General features: G+C 38.2%; 1 protein-coding gene across 4 annotated transcripts in view; it reads left to right on the plus strand.

Moving 5' to 3' along the window:
• Positions 1–4,173: 4,173 nt before the first annotated feature.
• atg5 (ATG5 autophagy related 5 homolog (S. cerevisiae)) overlaps positions 4,174–22,272 on the plus strand; it is a 64,827-nt gene continuing 46,728 nt past the window's right edge. The window contains exons 1-7 of one of the 4 annotated variants that reach the window (XM_053227546.1): positions 4,174–4,499; positions 6,469–6,622; positions 7,488–7,615; positions 7,859–7,937; positions 8,035–8,197; positions 9,648–9,742; positions 14,315–14,432. In XM_053227546.1, coding sequence (XP_053083521.1) covers positions 6,515–6,622; positions 7,488–7,615; positions 7,859–7,937; positions 8,035–8,197; positions 9,648–9,742; positions 14,315–14,432 — 691 coding nt within the window. In that variant the 5' untranslated portion in view covers positions 4,174–4,499; positions 6,469–6,514. The remainder of the gene's footprint in view (positions 4,500–6,468; positions 6,623–7,487; positions 7,616–7,858; positions 7,938–8,034; positions 8,198–9,647; positions 9,743–14,314; positions 14,433–22,272) is intronic. The other 3 variants (XM_053227547.1, XM_053227548.1, XM_026941367.3) reach the window with 3 other exon arrangements.

The following is a 22,272-nucleotide window of genomic DNA, read 5'->3' on the forward strand; positions in this document are numbered from 1 at the left end:
TTGACATGCAGGTCATTCAGAGTAGCTTTGTCTTTAAGAGTTAGCATATGAAGGACGTGCAAAGTCGCAGACAGACATGACTTAACACTATACTGCATGACAGCGCTGCTATTGCTTTCACATGTTTCCGTCTGTCAGAGTCTATAGGAAGGCTCGTAACATAAAAAGAGTCACGAAGGCGCTTTGCTCCCTGTTTCTGGAAGACTAATAAAATGCCTCTGGAGTTTCACGTCCTTCTTCTACTTTTGGACGTTGACATGATATTTCCAGATCTCTCAGATACCTCAGATAGGCGACACTTGTGTAACATCAGGTCCAGAGTGTAATAATCAGGTCTATGTGTTCCAGAGAAGGGATTTTTCATGTGTGTTTTTGTAATTGAGATCACAATCTGTGAATCGGAGCATACACAAAGATAAGTGAGCAGACACATGAGAGAAAAACTGAGAAAAAGCACATCTGACAAAGACATTTAATAATTGACAAAAAGCCTCATGCTGATTTGCTAAAATAATGAATCTTTCCTAAAAAAAAAAAAAAAAAGTTCCTCATATTTTCAGCAGGGCTAACTAGCTAAGAGTGAAGCTACTTAGCCACTATACTGACAAAATGTAGATATTCCCAAACAAAAATGCTTTGCCATTTTCCTGTATCTGTGTAAACGTTTTCTTTCATTACTTTTAAAAGTTCTGAGAGTCACTGATGTTTTGTGTAGAGTTAACTGAGGGAATATTGCCTATGCTAGTCAGTTATGTGCACATGTTTGTGACTTTCATGTTGTCTTTGCTAAGAATTCTTCGAGTAACAAAGTTAGCAAGCTAGCTATATCCTCTAGCCAGTTTTCTGTATAAGCATTTGCTAGCTATGTTATAACTATGTATATAACTATATTATAATAGTTCTGAAAGCCACTGAAATGCGCTCACGTTATCTTTGTTACTCAAAGAATTATAAGCTAATGTAGCTAGCTATAGTATCTAGCCATCTTTATGTCAAACATTTGCTAGCTATGTTAGCTTGCCAGATTACACAAGTTATTTATTTGACTAAGGTTTAATAGTTATGAAATTCATTGACACATACCTGTTGTTCAAAGAATTATTAGCAAACATAGCTAGATAGATAATTACCCTAGCAAATTTTCTGTGCAAGCATTTGCTAGCTACTTTGGCTTGGCAGATTACACATGTTATTTAATTTACTAATGTTTAATAATTATGAAAGTCATTGCCATGTGCTTGTGTTGTCTTCGCCGTTCTAAGAATGAGTCGCAGAGGTAGTTAGCTAGTTACATGAGCTAGCATATTTTCTGTATAAGCATTAGCTAGCTATGTTAGCATGTTTGGATTGGGCTATTTGATTGAAGTTAAGGCAGAAAACGTCCTTGTTCCAGCCAGACAAATTTACAAGTAATAATAAATGCAATTTGTCAGGTCACAATGGGTCATTTATTTAATTTTTATTTATTTTAAGCCATTTTGTTCTCTGCAGAAAACCAAAATATTTTGGATTCTGTGGCGCATCTTAAAGAAAAAGACATGTTTTAAAGGAATCAGTGACAAAATTGAGGCAAGTCTACGAGGGACAGTAAGCGGTGAGGTGTCAAACTCCCAGATGACTCCCTACTCTCTATTGGCTAGCTCACTGCTGGGGAATATGTGGTGGCTTCAATAGTATATACACACATACACACACACACACACACACACTCAATCACTCACACTCTCTCTCTCTCTCTCTCTCTCTCTCTCTCTCTCTCTTTCTCGCATGACTGAAGTGTGATCCAGGGCACAATGAGCCTTGCAGATGGAGTTTGTGCTCGTAGTAATCACTGTGTGAATCAGTGTGTAACTATGATAAAGGCTGAGAGACAGACACACAGATGGAATCTCCACGTAAATGCAGCAGACATGACTCCATCAGCTGGAGGAAATACCCCAGGGTCATAATCACTGGAGAAGGAGAAAGATTTTGGTGAATTACAGAATATAATGGCATCTCTGAGCCAAAATATGAACTGTCAACTTTATGGCAAGACATCCAAATATCATAACAAATGGATCTCACATAGACACACACACACACACACACACATACACACACAGAGTGGAATGTTCATGTTCTTTCCACAGCTGGAAAAAAGGAAAAATAAATAATTTAAATAAATTAAGTGATATCCAAATCTGAGCTGAGCTATGATGATGATGATGATGATTATTATTATTATTATTATTATTATTATTATCCTTTACATTAAATAAATGAAGAGAAGTATCAAGGAGATTTTAGAGATTTTTTTTTTTTTTTTTTTTTAATCAAATAAAAAACTCGGAGTCAAAGCCACGGTGCAGTTTTAATGTAAGCCTGAGGCGCCCTCTTGTGGATATTTTCTGTAACTGCACATCAAGTTTATTTATCATTTGCACAATCTGAGACATCTGTACATCGAAATGCTTCTGGTGAGTCTCAGGTACATGTAACAAAACAAATGGTCAAAAGAGAATAAAAATAAGTACAATAAGAATATTATAAACAAAATACACTATAAGTAAGAGACAGAAGAGAAAAGAGAGAGAATTGTTTAGTGTACTTTGGTGTATTCTTTTTGCAATTCATCTTAATACTGTGTATTCACCACTCATGTAGTTATTTATGTTCTTTTCTTGTAATGTTTTTGCTTGAGACTATGCAAGTAAAGATTCCCAGTGTGTGTGGACTTTGCATGTTCTCCTCGTGCTTCAGGGATTTCCTCAGGGTACTCTGGTTTCCTCCCTCCAGTCCAGAGACATGCCTTGTAGGCTGATTGGCATTTCCAAATTGTCCGTAGTGTGTGAATGGGTGTGTGAGTGTGTGTGCGATGGGTTGGCACCCCGTCCAGGGTGTCCCCTGCCTTGAGCCCTGAGTCCCCTGGGATAGGCTCCAGATTACCCCATGACCCTGGATAAGCAGTACAGAGAATCGATGGATGGATGGATGGATGGATAGTACACTACTTGTGCACATGACAATAAACTTGAAAGTGTGTTTGACTCTCAGTTGTGTGTATGAGGCGGCATGAGCGAGATAATCTCCTACTACGCTTTGAAGATGTACTAGATGTGATAATTAGTAATTAGTCATTAATCTGCACATTTGCATTGTTTTGCAGATTTAACAATTGTTTTAAATCTTTTTTAGAAATTAGGGGTTTTTTTTGTTAGTATTGTGAATTAGAATGGTAGAGTAAAAATTGATTAAACAATTTCAGGCGTAGTTAGGCAAAGAAGAAGAATTACTGGTGGGAATTGTTTGTTCAAACTTTGGTTTAGCAAAGAAATGTTAATAAGCCGTTTGGGAGATGGAAGAGTCGACTCTTTCTTGTTGAGCTGAGTCAAATGCTGTGACTCACTGAATAGAGTCGGGATTCCCATCACGACTACACGATTCTGACAAAATAAAGAGGTCACTGAGGATGAATGAATGAATGAATGAATGACAAAGGAGATCGTTGTCGACTTCAGGAGAGCGCACACTCAGCATGCTCCTCTGACCATCAACGTTGCGACTGTGGAAAGAGTGAGCAGCACTAAGTCCCTGGGTGTGCACATCACAGAAAACCTCTCCTGGACTGACAACACTGCATCACTGGTCAAGAAATCACAGCAGCGTCTCTACTTCCTGCACAAACTGAAGAGAGACAGAGCCCCGGCCCCCATCATGTGCACCTTCTACAGAGGCACCATCGAGAGCATTCTGACGAGCTGCGTCACAGTGTGTTATGGCGCCTGCAACGCGTCCTGCCGAAAGACCCTCCAACGCATAGTGAGAGCAGCTGAGCAACTGAGCACTCTATCTGTTGTGCCTTGTGGATCTACATTTATACTATATTTATATGTATCCATTTGTATTGTTACATCCTTTTTTGTGTGTGTGTGTGTTATCTGTATGCACCTAGGGTCTGAGAGTAACGTAATTTCAATTCTCTGTATGTGCTGAACATGTGGCAGAATTGACAATAAAGCAGACTTTGACTTTGACTTGACTTTGAATTGTGCTCTCTGTATTCTGTAGGGCAGTGAATAGGGTGCAGTTTCGGACATCGACCTCTAGAGGCCGGTACTACAACCATCCTGCTTACACATTACCAAAACGTTGGCGAAGAAGAAAAAAAAGTGAAACTAAGGCTGGATCCAAAATCGCTTCTTATTGGACTACGTAGTGTGCGATGCACTATGTTTGACGTACCCTATGTAGTGCACTTGTATAGGGGATGTGTAGCAATTTGGGACGCACCTTGGGACTAAGCTTGACACCTCGCTGTCAATGTATTTGCTAGCTTTCGTTGCCTTCCTTTAGCTTAGCCTGGTTAAAACCTTCTCTGTAAACACAGAGCTGTTCAGTGTTTGGTAAATATTTGGTAAATATTCCAAACTAGCCATGTTTCCAGATATTTGTATTTTTTCGCGTTGTTTGTAAGTAAAGGGGGTTCGGCTGTCACGGATAAGAAGAAGCGCGTCGAGGTAAGCGAGCGAGCTAACTGCCCAGTGCTAGCTACTTAGCTTAGCTTAGCTTAGCTTAGCTTAATTTTGTTCAATTATCGTTAATTCTTCCGCAGGGATGAAGACTAGTTAGCGCGCTGGCTAGCTGGTTACAGCGGGACTCAGTAGTCATTAAGCTAACTACCCAGACAGTAAATAACCAAAACAGGGCTGTCGGTTTTTTTTGTTTTTGTTTTTTAGACTTCTTAGATAAATAAACGATATTTCGCTTATAGTTATACTTTTATAATAATGAAAACAAGGCTGTTTATTTATTTAGCTCTAGCTAGTAAACTTGGTTTAGTTGTTAGTAACTCAGCTAACTAGCAGTGCTTAGCTTAACCTGGCTGTGCCACACCTACCTGTTTTACATTCCACAGCAAAAACTTCAGAAACAAAAATCAATGTTTCATTAAACATACAGTTAGAATTATTGTAACTCACTAGCCTCAGCCTCATGACATTGTGTTTATGAAGAAATATGGAGTGTTTGCTAATTTGTGCCTGTTTTAGTTTAGAAACATGCAAAACACATCATATAAATCACTTTGTAACTGTACAAACTTTAACTTCACTAAGTTCCATCTGCACCCTTAATTAAAGGAAAACTCCATCCAAACACATTAAATATGTTTATATTGAACTATTTGATGTGTTTAGTGATTCAGCTACTAATCTGTTGGTTGGTGTTGTATTTTCGTTGTTACTGTGAGAACTTGGGTCTTGTGTGCTGTACTGACGTCACGGAGTGATGCTAGTGACGTCACCAATGACGTCAATACTTTTTCACTAATGAAAAATGCTGTCTCCTGGAGGGCACGGTGGTTTAGTGGTTAGCACCTTTGCCCCGCACCTCCAGGGTTGAGGATTCCCTCCTCCGCCCTGTGTGTGTGGAGTTTGCACGTTCTCCCTGTGCTTCAGGGTTTCCTCCGGGTACTCTGGTTTTCTCCCCCAGTGCAAAAACTTCTGACAGGACTGGTTAAATTATTAACAAAAAACATTAAGAAAGGAAGCCGTTGTGGGCTAATTGGCATTTCCAAATTGTCCATAGTGAGTGAATGGGTGTGTGAATGTGTTGGCACCCCGTCCAGGGTGTCCCCTGCTTTGTGCCCAGAGTTCCCTGGGACAGGCTTCAGGTTATCCCCTGTGTAGGATAAGCGGGGCAGAAAATGGACGGAATTCTATCTCCTAAAAAAAGGAGATAGAGCTAAAAAAGCATGTTTCTTTTCTCACTCGGCATTTTCCAGCAACGTCATATGAACAAGAAATCTATCACAGTGGAGATGTTGGACTCAGAGTTCAAGAATGCGACATAGTTTCGCTCAGCATGTCGTGTCTCCACTTTGTCACTCAAACACACTCTAAAATGACACACGATTCCGATTTCCGAGTTATGTCAGATGCAGCATAAGACTATTCAAATTGGAAAAACCTCCAGCCCTACACAGTTCTTTCCCTGGCCTTTATCTGCACACCAAAACGTGACTGGCTCTTAGATTTTATGACTCAATAACATTAGCTTGTCACTAACTGATTCGTCAGTAAAATTTCTGTTTCTTTTCGGCTTCCTTTCATAATTTTTTTGTTTGTTTGTTTAAACTTTAACCCGTTATGTCAAAAGTTTAGTGAGACTTGAAGAAAATATACAGTAACCATGTGTTACAGAATTCACATAATGGTAAAATGAATTATTTAAAGTGACCTAGCTTAAGCTGTACAAGGTTTCCTTTCCTCAGAGTAAAAGTTGAAATCATTTCTCAGTAGCTGTTCATCTTTACTGTTTGTCTTTCTGTCATTGTGCTGCACCTGTGAAGAAAATTTATCACACAAAGTGGATTTGTCATGGATTTGTCACGTTAAATAGCATGTGAAACAATAATGTTTTACCTGTATTTTTTTATTTATTTATTTTATTATTTTTTTTAACATAAAGATTTTGTTTTTTCAACAGTGTTAAACCTGAACATATCATATGTGTCACCTGGAGGGCTGCGATAATGGCAGATGACAAAGATGTACTTCGAGATGTGTGGTTTGGCCGGATACCGGCGTGCTTCACGCTTTATCCAGATGAAGTCACAGAGAGAGAAGCCGAACCATTTTATGTGAGAATCTCAAGCACTCTGTATAAGCCTGGGATTAATGTAACACTCTAATCGCCTGACCCTTTTACAGGAAAATGAACAGGTGCAGACGTCACATTCAGGATTCTTTACAGTGAAGTCAAATATTCCTCACTTTTAGTACACTGTGACATTTTATGGTTTCTCAGCTTAAATAAAAACTTCTTTTGTTCTTTAATTCCTCCATACAGGAATATTAGAAGTTTTTTATCATAAAAAAACAATAAGATTGGCTCCTGTATCAAAGAGAGCGAACACTAATGCTGACTAACACTTTACAAAAGTGGTGACTTCTTCAAGACATCGCACTTTAACTCTGATTGCAAACAGTTAAGTCACGCAAACTGCACATATTCTCTTGATTTTCTTTCTCCAAAGCTACAGAGAAGGAAGACAACCCCTTTATCACCAGTCTTTATTTCATCTGCATTACTGATGATAATACATCTAATCCAGTGAGCAAGTTAGTTAACCAGTACTAGCTAGGACTGGTAAGAGCGTTATGGTTACAGCGTGTTTGCCGCTCCAGCCAGCACTTTTTTGTGGGGAAACAGCAAGTTTGAAAGCACTCTTATGCCATCATGTAAATGGGATGAGCTTTCTGAGCTGCGGATTTCTGAAATGGAAAGCAGGGCTAAGTCAATACATTTTAAAATGTTTTTGAAATTGTGACCTCTTCTGAATATTGCAGTATAAAATATGTTATAGCTAGTTATCAGCCTGGTCTGTTAGATTTATACAAATGAATTGTGCAAATATTACTGTCTTGTGTTTTAGCCATGATTATTTTTAGGCTGAAATGATCCTCTAGCTTGCATAATAATTGTTTGTTCTACCCTTTCTGCAGCTTCTCCTTCCGAGGGTCAGTTATCTGACGCTAGTGACCGACAAGGTCAAGAAGCACTTTCTGAAAGTCGTAAAAGCCGAAGATGTAGAGGAAATGTGGTTTGAATATGAAGGCACACCTCTGAAATGGTAGGAAATCACAGAGTTTCTGATTCACTGCATGATATGCTTTGTTTGTTTAGAGAAGTGTCATGAAAATATTTAAGTCAGTTATGCGATCATAGATTTATAATGAACACTTTGACAAGTATACCACAAGGTGGCACCACAGACCAGGTTTTATGATATTAAAGTAACGACTCCTGTTTCATTCCACTTACGTTAATTCTAATCTAATTTATTTTGTATGGGCTTTTGTTTGTGCTTTTAAAGGCACTATCCAATCGGAGTATTATTCGATCTTCATGCTTCAAATACGGCTCTCCCCTGGAATATCACTGTGCACTTTAAGGTATGTGATCTGCTAACACTAGTTGGTAATTGCTTTTTTTAATTTATTTGGCAATTTCCACATAATTAATATTTGACCGTTATGATGTGTTTTACAGCATTTTCCTGATCGGGACTTGCTCCGCTGCTCCTCGAGCGCTGTGATAGAAGCCCATTTTATGTCCACCATTAAAGAAGCAGACGCATTTAAGCACAAGGGCCAGGTCATCAATGACATGCAGAAAAAAGATCACAAGCAGCTGTGGATGGGCCTGCAGAACGGTGAGTCATGTAACTTTAGTAGCAATTTCAGTCACATTGGCTCCGATAGCGTTTGGAGCAGTAATTTGTGTCTTTAGTTCTTTTAAAAAGGGACAAATAATGAAACAAAGACGTGCACAGCCGAAACTCCAGTCTGAGACTCAGAAAGCTAAAGCAAGACACGCAAGGAAAAACAGAAACAGCTTGCTATCTAATTTAAGGTGAAAATACTCACTGTGGAAAGTGAAAGGGCTGAACAGAGTTTCAGGATACAACTGTCGTCGTGATGGTTAGCTAGGCAGCATGTCGTAAACACACTGACCTTGCATGTCTCCAAAGAACAGGAAGAATAGATAGGGAGGAAAACCGGGACAGGAAAAGGAGTGAAAGTTATAGTAGCAGGCCTGGAATTGTAACTTAATTCACCAGCTGAGACCTATCTCTGTTATTCTCTGTTATTTCCTGCCTTCACCAGCTGCAGTTTAACAAATCAATAGCAAAAAAAAAAAAAAAACACAACAGTGTTTACACAAAAGTAAAAAAAAAAAAAAAAAAAAAAAAAAACACAAGTGAACACATTGCTGTTGATTTCTGGCGTACACCAGTTTTATATCACTTTATTTTATATTACATTGTTGAACACTCAATTCAGCATCCACCATACAAGTCCCCATAGGTGTTGATTAAATTTTTTAGAACAGAGGTTCTGACAATAGTGCTGGCTGTGTCTACAGTACACATGTATTATATAATTTTTTTTTTATTATTGTAATAATTACATGGGGACTTGTATGGTGGATGCTCCACATTAACAGGTTTAAGAAAGGGTGTAATCAATATAATATCAATATCATCAATATGGTGAAAAGACATTTATTTAGCACTTATGGAAGGAGTCTCCAGTGTCAGTCAGAGGTAAAGCTATAACTTAAAGTTGTATGACATGGTAAAAGTCTTGAGAGCAGCAGGCTTTCCAGTTTCTCAGTAACATGACAAGATGCATGTTTTTTTTTGTTTTTTTTTTTGTCTTGTTTTATTAACATTAAAGAGAGACTGGTGTGGGAAGGACTGTTTACAGCTAATAATGTGCTTCGGGGACATCCACAACATTAAACATAACTATAAAGAGATAAAAAGTATGATGTCTTTAATTAATAAAATGAGTTGTAATCATTGGCAAACTCCTGTGGTATAAGAGGAATAAAATGCTTCAGGACACACTGTTATTGGAAAATAATAAACTTTGGGGTGGTAACAGTGGGCTGGAGGAAAACGTCGGTCATGAACATCCACTAAGGATTGGTATGTGACAGAAATGCAGTAATTCATTAACCCTTTAATCTTTTGACCCTGGAATTCTGTGAAATTAGGGATTTAGTGATTTTTTTTTTGGTTTTGGTGTTTTTTTTTTTTTCTTTTTTTAATTGTTGTTTTAGTTTAATAACTACACATGATTACTGTTTTTTTGCAGATAAATTTGACCAGTTCTGGGCCATGAACCGCAAACTGATGGAATATCCAACCGAAGAGGGCGGCTTTCGCTATATTCCTTTCAGAATATACCAGGTAATTTGTCTTATGTCTTATGAAGTGCATTTTGCAACCATCCTGACGCACAGGATTTGTACGTTGCAGTACACACTCTACCAGTAGATGGAGCTCTCGTTTGTGTTTTTGTAGTTTGTTGTTGGCAAAAAAGAAAAGGAAACTCGTATTTATTGAATAGGAAATCATCACTGATGGAATTATTTAGGCCCGGAATAGACTTCTCTGTCTAGAAAGCTGGTGTTTGATTTAAGACATCTGGGGTATGTTTATTCTTTAGTGTTCCTCTTTGGTGTTCTGGAGTCTCTGGAGAAAACGCTAAATGATTGAAGAGCGAATTGCAAACTGCCCTCTCACAATATTGGAAAACCTTTAAAGTAGACTTGTGTTTCGTTATTTTTTTTCTTAATTTCTACATGCTTTGAGCGCTTCAAGTAGGACCAGTTCACTTGCCATTGCAGATGTAGTAGGTCAGGAGTTTAAGGATTTAAAATACTTTTTAAAGAGATGTTTTATTACACTTACAAAGTATATGGTAAAATTTTGATAAGGATTATAAATCCTTTGATCTGTCTGTCTATTTTTACAACAAGTAAATGTGTAGACTTTTAGATTGTGCATTTAGATTTTTACACCATTTGTTTCTAAGAAGCTGACCTCACTTATGTTACCAGGAAACACTGAAAGCATTAATAATATATTAGATGTAATTATGTAAAAAATTTTAGCAAAAAAATATACATTTAATAAAAATAAAAAAGCTACAGATATGTCAGATTAAATGTTTTTAACCTGTGGAGCTGGTGTTGCTAATGTTTCTATAATTTAAATTATATAATTGCCAGTTTGTCTATAATCTTCCACATTGTTGCTATGTCTACCATCATACTTAAAACATTTGTTTACCCTTCTTGTCCAGGTAACATGCAAGCCATGCTGAGATATATGGCATAAGATTAAAAAAAATAATAATAATGCAATTGCTCAAACACTGTCATACAGACGTCCTGATTAACATCTCTGACTGAATTCACATCTCTACCTGCACAGAAAATTTTCAGTAAAGGTTTAATCGTGGCTGTCTGCTAGCCGAAATTTGTTACTCTTGGCAAGTTTAAACGAGGCGATTTCACATTTTTAATCTGACATCTTCTAGGCTAAAATGGCTTCCAAATGGCTTCCTGTTCACTTTGTTTGCACCCTACGTAGGATATAATACATTGGAGCTGAACATCCTAACAAGTTCCAAATTTGAATAGATTTAAGAGACTCTCAATTCAACTGTTGCTTGTTAATCTGTGGCCTTGTCACTTGCCGCTGTTGCCAGTATATCGTGGCACACTTGCAAAAAAAATAATTGTGTGAACACAGGGTAAACATTGTCTGTCCTTTTAAAAATATATATATAAATTATAATAATAATATAATTATTGATGTAATTATAATTTCCTCAATTCATTTCAGTCGATGACAATGCATCAATCCCAGTTGTCTTACACCCTATAGTTGAACAACAAATAAAATAATGCCTCTTTGCATTTGAAATTTTTTGGAGTCAGTTAAAGAAAAATTAGACTAATAAGTATTGATAACAATTAATACTTTCTGTTTTTTTAAACCTTTTTATAATTTATTTGCTCAAAAAATATTTGTTGCGGGTTCATTTATCTGAACCTTCTGACATGCTAACCTTTTCCAAATTGTCATGTGACATTAGGTGACCTGAAATGGCTTTCAGTTCTGAATCAAAGTTCACTTCTTACCCTGAGCCGAAAGTGTGTGTGTTTGTGTGTAGACTAATTGCATATTGAACATCCAAATTTAATGTACATGTTTAAAATATTTACACGCTAGTGATAACAATCTTGAATTTTTTTTATGTTTACAGTATAATGTGGGATCACATGATTAGGGTACACAAGGTCACAATGTGACTTTTGTTCCACTTCCCCCAAGTAAATTTCTACATTAGCACCTCCTAGCACAAAGCTGAATCTTTACTTAGGAACAAAAGGTCAGTTTGAAGCGTACCCTTCCCTGCACTCTGTGTTCGGATAAAGACTAACAATGCTTCATTGGCTCTGTGGTCTCTTGCCAGCTTATGTGTCTGGGAACTGAAAAGAAAGTGTCTGCACACGCAGTATCACACTTCTCATCAGTATTAATAGGCCTCTACGCCGGTATCGGCCTTAATAATTGATTATGGCATTTTAAAAATGCATCAAAGTAGCTGTCACTTATCACACTCTCTCTGCTCAGGCCCTACAGTTAATCGCACGCAAGTTGCCGCTAACTCATATGGTGAGTCAGGTTTTCTGGTAAGGCGATCTTGCAACGACGCATCCTGAGCCACCTTCTCTTCCTGGAGCTCGGGGATTTTAGTTACAGCTGCAACACCTGAGCCATCCATATCGCCGGTTTCCTTTTCACACTATTTCACACCATTGGCTTGTATTGTTAGTCAGCCTACTCTTTGACATTGTCAGTCACTGACTGCATGTGAAACCGGGCCAAAAACTGAACCTTGTCCAGCACTCGACACCTCAGACATCAAAAGGCAAGGCCTTGCACGGAAGGAGCTTTTTATTTCCAACCAGGCTTCTCAGTTCATGTTTGATTGCACCGAGTTGTTTTTAATGCAAATAAATACAGGCTGTAATTTAAGCCAGCTGTCAGAAAGTTCAGTTTAATAATTAGTCCCTCTAACTGAAAAACTAATCAACATGAAAATGTATCCTCTATCTTCCTGTGTATGCAAATCTTTTTTTTTCTAGTGATCATACAAATTTTTAAAACTGATATAAAATCTCCTTACACGTGCTTTTGAAGAGCTCTGTTCACGCCTCAGTTCATGCCCCATTTTTGCTTTCATTTCTGTCCTAATATTTATCTATGAAATGTAACTGCACTTAGATCAGGATTTGTTTCATCTTATATGTGTTTTGGGTAGTGTTGGCATGTGTTGGAAGTTTTTTTTTTTTTACTTTTTTCTTTTTTCCGTTTCCTTCGTGGATCCCTGATCTGGTTCTCACACAAATCTTGCTAGACACTGTTTAGTCATTGCACAGTGCTAGCATGAAGCTGGATAACACACGCCCAGTCACGATGATGTGGGGATCCCCGGCTTCCCGCTCAGCCTGCAGCCGGGGGCGGATCTGGCGCATCTGTATGATTACAAATCCACAAATAGTTAATCATTTTCCCCTATGACTTGCCAGATAATGGGGAGCAACACATTGTGAAATGGATTTACTGATTTGGAAACCAAACTACTGTTTTTTTGTTTGTTTTATTGTATTTTTTAAGTTGCTGCTGATGGGGTGTAAATATGAAACAAAAAGTGTATGAAGGTTTTTTTTGTTTGTTTGTTTGTTTTTATGGGGGGTTTTGGAAGTGAAGGAATGCTTTTGCATTAGGCCTGACTAAATATCACTTTAAAGCTGATGATCAGATATTTGTCTCCTCATGTTCTGGCAACGTCACTAAAATGTCTGCTCAGAGGAGAGCCTCCAGTCTCTATGGCACCCCAGGGTCTATAAAGAGTAAACTATCTGGATCGCCAACATCTGCCCAATCAGGACAAGGGGGCGTCTTTACTCTCCTGTCAGTCATGTTGCTCCTCCTCTTGAAATAACATTCCTTCATTCTGGAGTGAGCAGAATGACAGGTATTGCTTTGAAGAGAATGATTGATAATGGTTTCATTTTCAGTTTCAAACCATCTAGAATTAATTAACTTAAAAAAAAAAAAAAACTTGAACTCTGACTACTTTTTCGACTTTTGCTGACATTTAGAGCATGAAGAATATTCTCTATAGTGGTGCTGAAATGGTCATGACTGTGCCCACGATATCTGACACTCATGTGAACAAGAAAAGTATGGCAAATTTACAAACACACTCTGGGTTGTTACCTGAGGTACTGATAAACACATGGAACCCATATTAGAGATTTCTTAACATTCAACTATTTCTGGCTGTATTATTTTGTTTATTTATTTATTTGTTAGGTTATTCTTAAAGAACATAGAGTTCATTAGAAATGACAGTTTGAATTAAACTTTGGCTTTGTCAAAGCTAAACTTTTATTATCAAAGACAGTCGGGATCATTGGTCAATCTTGTAAGCAAGATTTGTGTAAATGTTTTCTTGGACAAAACTGAACTAAAAGTTCCCTCCACATTCAAAAAGTTTTGTTGATGCTGGCTTTCATCATACTGGCATATGTCAGTGCCAATCAGTAGTAAATTACTAAGTGTATTCACAGCATAATCAATTTAGTCTTTGTCAAACCATTCGGTGAGCCTTTTGCCCTGTGAATGCCGGGGTCAATCTACAACAGGATCGAAATGTGTTTTTATAAAACAAAGGTGATCAATCAAAAATATTGATTTGCAGTGAATGTTCATTCTATGAAGCCAAATCATGTGCATAAAAATAAATAAATAGGAGAACCACTGCTTTTAATTACATACTCATCTGTATGTTTCTGTTTATTCTAATAGGACGTAGAAGGGCATTAAATTCTGATAGGCTGTAGAGAGCTGCTGGAAGCACTTACAGTTAACAACTGCCTATTTGTGTCTCTGCTATAGACGCTGAGCGACAGGCCGTTCATCCAGAAGCTGTTCCGGCCTGTTTCTTCCGAAGGCCACGCTCTCACCCTGGGAGATCTGCTCAAAGAGATGTTCCCTGCTGCCATGTGCCAGGATGGTAGGTCATCACAGTTAAACACACACACAGTGATGTATGATGGTAAACATCCTATTTTCTAAGATGTTTTGTTTGTAAGGAAGTTCAAAGAATCTCCACAAAGCATCATCATTTTTATTGTGCAGCAGCGCTCCTCAGATTTAATCCAAAGATTAAAGATATGCGTGACAAAGAGGGTGAGAGAAAAAGAAAACAGAAGAAATGAGAAAAATAGGGCAGGAGGTATGAATAAGGGTCACAGCCAAAACAGGAGCTGTGTGGCTTTCTCCTCAGAGGAAGTCAGATGTGCTCCACCATGCAGGCTGTCCCACCTGCGGGTGCTGTGTTCCTCGCTGCCATTGTCCTCTTATCTGAGACGGCATATGAAAGTAAAGGGACCACTACACACACACACACACACACTCACAGACAGACAAAAACACACATGCACTCTCCATTTCTCCCAGCAGTAGCATTAAAGTGAAAGTGCCTTTGCTGTATGTTTGGGTTCCTTCACTTCCATGTTGAGGAGATGGAGGATGCAGATAAATTATGTGTTTAGATCAGGAGGAAAGAGTTCTGGTTCACACACTCTTTACAAGTACGGGATATTCTGCAACTCGTATGTCTAATGGATGTAAATGTTGAGGAGTAAGGCTGTGTTTTCTGGTGATAAGTGGTCAACCGATCCTTTCCCGTACGTTTTTATATATATAGTTCATGGAAAAGCTTTGATGTCAGCAAAACCTCAAGGATGACTTAGTACAACACACTGGGCTAATTTAACCGGGGATTCCCACAAAGAAAACAGCAAGACAGGGCCAAGAATGCTCTTCGCCCACCAATGCTAAGATCAACAATTGCTGTTAATTAGCATCTGGCCTCAGACACAAAAGAACACTCTATTCATTTGGCTGTAAGCAGTTTTAAGGGGATAAGCAGAGACATGCAACCGAGTGCACCATCTCCTACGCTTTTCAGCATGTGAGATTTCAAAACGTCAACAAGCCAATCTTTGAGAATTGAGAAATCCCCACGCTTTATAAGTCAGTCGGAACAGTGAAAGATTTTTTTGGTTTTATTTTTAAATATTTTTAACCATCGTTTTAGAAACTGAGCAATGGTGGTATTATTTCAAATAAATGATTTGCTCAGAAAAGCCCCCGCCCATCAAACCTTCACATCAGCCTACGCTGTTAGTGGGGAAACCTACAGCTGGCCCACCCACCTATCCACACTCTGCTTCACTACTGAGCTGTAGAGCTTCACAGCACACTAAGAGCGTGCTCTCTTTCATATCTCTCGGGCTGAGTGTGTGTGACAGAGATGGGGCATTCCAGTTCGCCACGCGGAGCATTTCATTGATCGTCTCAGACCATAGCAGTGGAAAGGGGTCACTCTTAGAAAAGTATTAAGGCCTGGAATAAACAAGTCAGATTTATTCCGAAAATTTCTGGGTTCCACAGCGTCCCATCATAGATGCCTTATTTGTGTTCGGCTCGTACAGCTTGTACAGCTCGACCTCTCGGGCCATGTAAATGGCAAGAAATGAGGAGTTGTGGTTTGAACAAATAAAGTGTTGGCCATGCTTGAGCAAGAACATTGTAATGTTTGGCCACTCAGCTCTGCAGTACTCGACCGCAGTGTGCTCTGTGTATCAACATCAACCTCAAGGCACAGCTAGAGAAAGCAGTTAAATGTTCTGCTCTTCTGAAGCCTTTTTTTCTTTGGCGTTTATGATTAACATCTGGATTTAATGATTGTCAGTTGAATGAAGATCCTGTCTTAGAGAATTCTTCTGCCTTAGCAATAGCTTAAAGTGACAGTGTATATGAATGTTTGTATTTTTTAGATTATATTTTTAGAATATCTATTTATATAAATATTTCTAGCTTTTTATCTTGTTTTAAATAATTGCTTATTAAGTATTGCCAGATTTGTTTTTTGTCTTTGTCACACATGTGGGACTGCATATTGGCCACAATATATTTTCAGTTACTGGTTTTCTTTCTGAAACTCCAGCTTATTGTAAAAATAAAAAATTAAATAATAATAATAATAACAGTAATAATAATAAGTTTTCAGTAGTTTTTAATAGTGTCTGTAATATTCAGGGCTTCACAATATAACGATATAATATCAGTATTGTGATTGTTACGGTACATTTTTTTGAGATCTTTTGTATAACATTTTGAATTTTTCAGGTGAAATAGTCAAAAAAAAAAAAAAACAGCACTTCCAAAAGAGAAGAAAAGATGAAATTTTGACCATAAAACCAATGCATAAAAAAGTCCAACTCTTTACAAATAAATGTAATGTCAATGATAATTAGAAAGTGATTAATAATCCTGTTTGTCACAATATTCGCAGTTTGATCAAGTGTGAAAATCTTTGGCCGTGTGGAACCTTTTTGCGGTCCTGGTTTCAGTCATCAAAAAGACTGTGTTATTTTTCTTCATTGTTTGCTACATTTTTACTTTTCACGCCTTCCTCTCCTTCTTTTTTTTTTTTTTCCTTTGGGGTTGATAAGTCTGTAAATTGCCAAAAAACTGACCTTCGACATTGTAGCTTTGTATTTTAGTTCTCACTTCCATAGGTGTGCTACTCCTTATTATGTGCTACTCATCTTAGCAATCTATAAGTCCAAGAGAAGGTGATGGGTGAGGCCAGACACAAGATGTGTCAGTGTTTTTACTGCAATTGTGATTAACCTCACAGGTGGGTGGAAGCTCAAAATGACAAACTGCTCCGTTGAATACTCAAAACCAATAATGCTTACACATCAAAAAAGTAAGTTTTCCGCTTTTTTTGGCCCTATTTGAGATAGTATTGAACTACAAGTCTACTGGTTTGGCCCAAGCTGTAAGTTTGAATAGGCAGGTGTTATCTGTACACTAACTAGTTGCAAACCCATCTCCCACTCATACAAGTGCTTATAAGATAAAAATATCCACATTTCTTCAGAGACAAAATGACTGTTTACTCCAGAATGGCCATGTTCTCCCAGTAAATCGCTGAAGGAGTAACCATGACGTACTCACTTCCAGATTATCTACTCTTGTGTTGCCGGCTCATCTCTGTACTCTGTACTCCATGACTTCAGGTTTCAGTTCTGTTATGCCTCTTCTGCTTGTAAGCAAGAAAACTTCGATAAACAAGTAGTAAGGCTGTTCAGTAGAACCGGAGGTGTTAGTGCTTGTCAGTGCATTCCAGGTATAAGCTTCACAGGAGACGTTCGTTGCATCATTTTAGTTATGTTGTAATTCGATGGAATCTATAGAAAGCTTACTAATGGAAGGAAGTCTATGTGGTTCAAGTATAAGCATATTTATGGCTCTAGTATGAAACTCTGTGACCATTGTCCTTCGTTTGTACAGTAAATGGAGTGCCGATGCCACATCCCCCGCTGCATTCAGAGCTGGTTTTAAGGTTTCCTGTTTCTGCGGTGTCATCAGTCACTTGCCACGTAAATGCAATCAACAGGTGTTGTGAAATCTCAAACCTTCATCCGCCGCACAGCATGATGGTTTTGAATACTGAGAAATTGTTACCCAGTCAAGTTTTACTTGTACCAGTGAACCCATTTTCATTGGGTTTAATGTTACCGGTTTCAGAATGCATAGAAAAGAAACTGGTGGGTAGAAAAGAAGCTCTGATGACTTAATTGGCTTTGACCTGATTGTCTTCAGACTGTGTGCTGTATAGTTTTACACACAAAAATAAGACAGAAATAAAAAATGGTGCCTCCTACTTTGAGCCTAATTTTTTTTTTTCCTGACCAAGTACATGTTTTTGGAACTTGCTGAGACTGATACTGAGACCGAAATTAGTAACCTACTTTGTATTAATCAATCAGGGAGTTCACAAAACATTTTATTTAGCTCTTTTCCTGGTTTACATATTGGCCATAAAAAGTGCTGGTTAATGTGCATTCACTAGCTACATTAGCTACATTGGATCAAGTAGAGTTGCAATGAAGAGGGGGTTTAGTTCCACTTTGGCAAAGCAATTCTGTACAGCAATAAGCAAAGTATGTTTGGATATTTTTGCAGAGCACAGTTTACAGTCTACTTTGCCATCATTAATTGTGAAAAATGTCCAGATCCAGATTTGTTTCGTCTGTCAGTAGCATGACAAAGTACACTAGACTTGTGCCATGTTGATATCGGATGTTGACGGAGTTTCTTCACGAGTAAATGAGCACAGTATTGGACCAGTACCTGATATCAGTAATAGTATTGATGCACCTTTACTTGGTGGAATTGGCTTCTTTGGCTTATACTTGCAAGGACATCAACATGCCTTCACAGTACCTCAGATTAATAATGGTATTTATTTAATTAACTAATCAGTATAATACTATTACAAGAGCATGTCTTTTTTTCATGCTCTGTACACTAAGCAATAGATTGAATTGTGCTATATCTTCAGATTTTATAACAGCACATTTATAAAAATCAGGAGGCACAGGAAGACTTTCTCCTCACAGCTCCAAGGTCCCCTGCTAAATTCTGAGCTCAGGTTACTGTCTGGGAGTAGTTTCTGTTCATGTTCCCCCATGTTCTCTGTGTTCCGGGCTGTCCGGTTTCTACAACCTCCTGAAAACCTGTCAGTAGGTGGCTTGGTTACAGTGAATTGCCCCTAATGCGTGTGTATGGTTCCCTGTGACGAAGTGATATCCTATCCAGGGTGAATTCCCGCCTCGCTCCCAGGGATATGTTCTGGATCCACTGCAGCCCTGACTAGGATAAAGTGGTAGCTGATGGTGAATGAATCATTTACTATCAACATAAGCAATATTGATGCAAATAGACACCAAAAACCCAACACTTGGCAGGTGGGGGTGAGAGATGGAGGGAATTTGACGACGACTTAAATCACAGTTTGGTTTCATATTTACAAAGACAAGTCATTTTAAACACTATTATTTCACCTTAGAACTCTGGCCAGGTTTCACATTGGAAATATCATTCTGATATAAGTCCACTATTAAAAATTTTAAATGGTCAATGAAGAAACTGGTGATGGAAGTGATATGTGTAGGAACACCTGTGGGTGTCTGCGCTCACTTTAGGATCCACTGTATGACCGTGTTGTTTCTTTTCTGTCACTGTCACTGAATTCCCCCTTTGTGTCATACTGAGAGTGATTGAGGGGAACGCACCCACCCTATGAGAGAGAAAATATGAGAGTTAACTACAAGAGAAAAGCTGTTATAACGCCCTTCAACTTTTACTCTCTATTTTCAGGTATTGTGGTTTGGTGATTGCGGAACATTACATGAATCGTCCTGTTACTTTCTCTGTCTGAAAAGGAATCTGTTTGGAATCAGTTATTGAACCCATCCAGCTTGTTTAAGATAGACTGATTATTCAACATGCCATAAACAACTTTTTTCAGATAACATATCTGTAAAAGATTATCGTGAATAGCTGTTAAATAGTTTTGTTTTGTTTTGGCTCTTCGTTTTTTTTTTTTTTTTGCTTCCGTTTAACCTTTCTGTCTCAGTGTTGGGCCATGTTTAACGGCCAAACCGCCCTTATAACGGTTATCTTGTTATGATGTGTACATGCATTTTAGTTTTGCACCAGGGCCGGGATTAAAACAGTAAAGCTTTTAGTCATAATGAATCGCTAGAGCTCCGCCCCTTGCTTTACACCAAATTGAAGTTTGGTATGAGTGGACGATAGGGTGTGGCCTCCAGGAGTCTGACGCCAACTTTGTCCTATGTGTGTCTCCTTCATTGTTCTCACTCTCTGTGCCCTAGTGTTAACCCCAGGCCCAATGCTTGGCTCATAGCAAAAAATTGTCACAGATTGATTGATGGAGTCTGATTACCATGGCACGACGTGCATGTGTGTGTGTGTGTGTGTGTGTGGGTGGGTGTGGGTGTTAATTACAGGCTGCTGCAGTGGAACACTCAGATGAGCATCAGCCATAAACGAGTCAATTGCCAACATGTTCAACATCGTGGATGACTCAGCATGCACTATATGATATTCAGATTTCATCATATAGAAGCAATATTGCAATATAATATCAGTATCATAATAAATAATGTCAGTACGTACATACATAAATACATATATGTGTGTGTGTGTGTGTATAGTTCAAACAAATTCTTTAGTGTGAAATAATTCCTTTCTAAATGTCATGATACATATTGTGTATCATAAAATTGTCTTCTCAGAATCTGAATATTCTTGTCATAATGCCCACCCCTACTGATTACATCGAACTACTTAAAGTGTGGTTTTGTAAGTGGCACTGACTTATCCTTAAAAATTAAGAAAAATAAGAAAATATTTAGTATTTACATATGCTTGATTATTGTTGAGCCTAAAATTAAAAAAAAAAAATTAACAGTAGCAGTATACCACGCGTCGACTGAACGTAAAAATCAAAAAGGTAAAAAAAAAAAATATTTACTAATAATAATGTGAGTTTCTTGTTGTTATTCAGCTTCATTTTAAATTTGGATGCTGTCCAGGATACACAGAAATTTAACCCAACACAACAAAATAGCAGCAACAACAGAAAGAACTTCAGGAACTTAAGCACATTTCCATTGGAGGAACCAAGACTGATCATTTTCTGGGCTACATTTTCAGGAAACGTTCTAGCTTCTCACCCAAAGTTTGTGCTTTTCTTGGGATCAAGAATCACTAGGTTGGTGTTGTCATATATACAGTCATGTCCGTAAGTATTTGGACAGTGACACAATTTTTGTAATTTTGCCTCTGTAAAATTCTTTTGTTTTTTCAACCTAATGAAGGCCTCCTTCACTTGCATTGTCACATCGGATGGCAGAGTTCCCATGAACAGCTACCAAATGCAAATTCAACACTTGGAATCAACTCCAGATTTTTTATCGCCTCAATTTGTCATGAAATAACAAGGAAACAGGCCACACCTGGCCATGACACTTTTGAGCCTGTGAAAAATGGAGGAACTATGTGAAAAATTCCTAAATGGTTAATGCAGTATTTTTGTTAAACCCCTTGAATTAAAGCTGAAAGTCTACACTTCAATGACATCTTGATTGCTTCATTTCAAATCCACTATGGTGGTGTACAAAATTAAGAAAGTTCATTCACTGTCCAAATACTTATGAGCCTGACTGTATCTTTTTGGTCAAATGTGAACTTAATAGAATAGCCAACTCTCTACTTGTTTAGCAAACAATCAATTGCTAGTGCTTGTTTTATATTGGAGGTAGGCTTTTCTTGGAAATGCATTTTGTAAATGCTTGTAGAGACAAAGATTTAGAAAATGTAGTGTTTTTTGAATGTGCAGTAAAAAGCTATGAATTTTAAGTCAAATTCATGCAAGAAAGTAAAATCAATAAAATAATGTCATTCTGAAGCACCTTCAAATTTGCTGCGCCGCTAAAATTTAGCCACGCATTGAAATGTCATATCAGTCATCTGGAACATAACAGTTTGTCTGGAACTCATACCAGAACTGTGAAGGTTTGCCACAGAGCCGTTTAGTTTCCCAAACCTCAGTGGAAACTATAGTGGAGAATGTACAGGATATAGACCCCAGGCTGTTGGAAGTGTCCGAGTCAGTTCAAGCTGGAGCACATCACAATTCAGGTCATCAGTAAGAGAAGGTCATCCAGTGTGTGCGTCGGTGGCTGAGCCGGCGTTTTGCTCTCCCCCTGCTGCATTAGCTAGTTAACCTCACCTCCTTCCCGTAGGTCAGCAGGCTAATGTTCCTGCCTCCAGCATTCGCCCTCAACTTTCCAGTGTGAGCTCAGCACTGATCGTCATGAGTAAAAGATGATGGAGAGACAGTGGCTGTTGTGCACTTTCCAGCACAAACAGTGGAGCTATTCATGACCTTATCCATGAGAGCT

The sequence above is a fragment of the Pangasianodon hypophthalmus genome, chromosome 21 (genome assembly GCF_027358585.1).
Source record: "Pangasianodon hypophthalmus isolate fPanHyp1 chromosome 21, fPanHyp1.pri, whole genome shotgun sequence".
Classification (NCBI taxonomy): Eukaryota; Metazoa; Chordata; class Actinopteri; order Siluriformes; family Pangasiidae; genus Pangasianodon; species Pangasianodon hypophthalmus.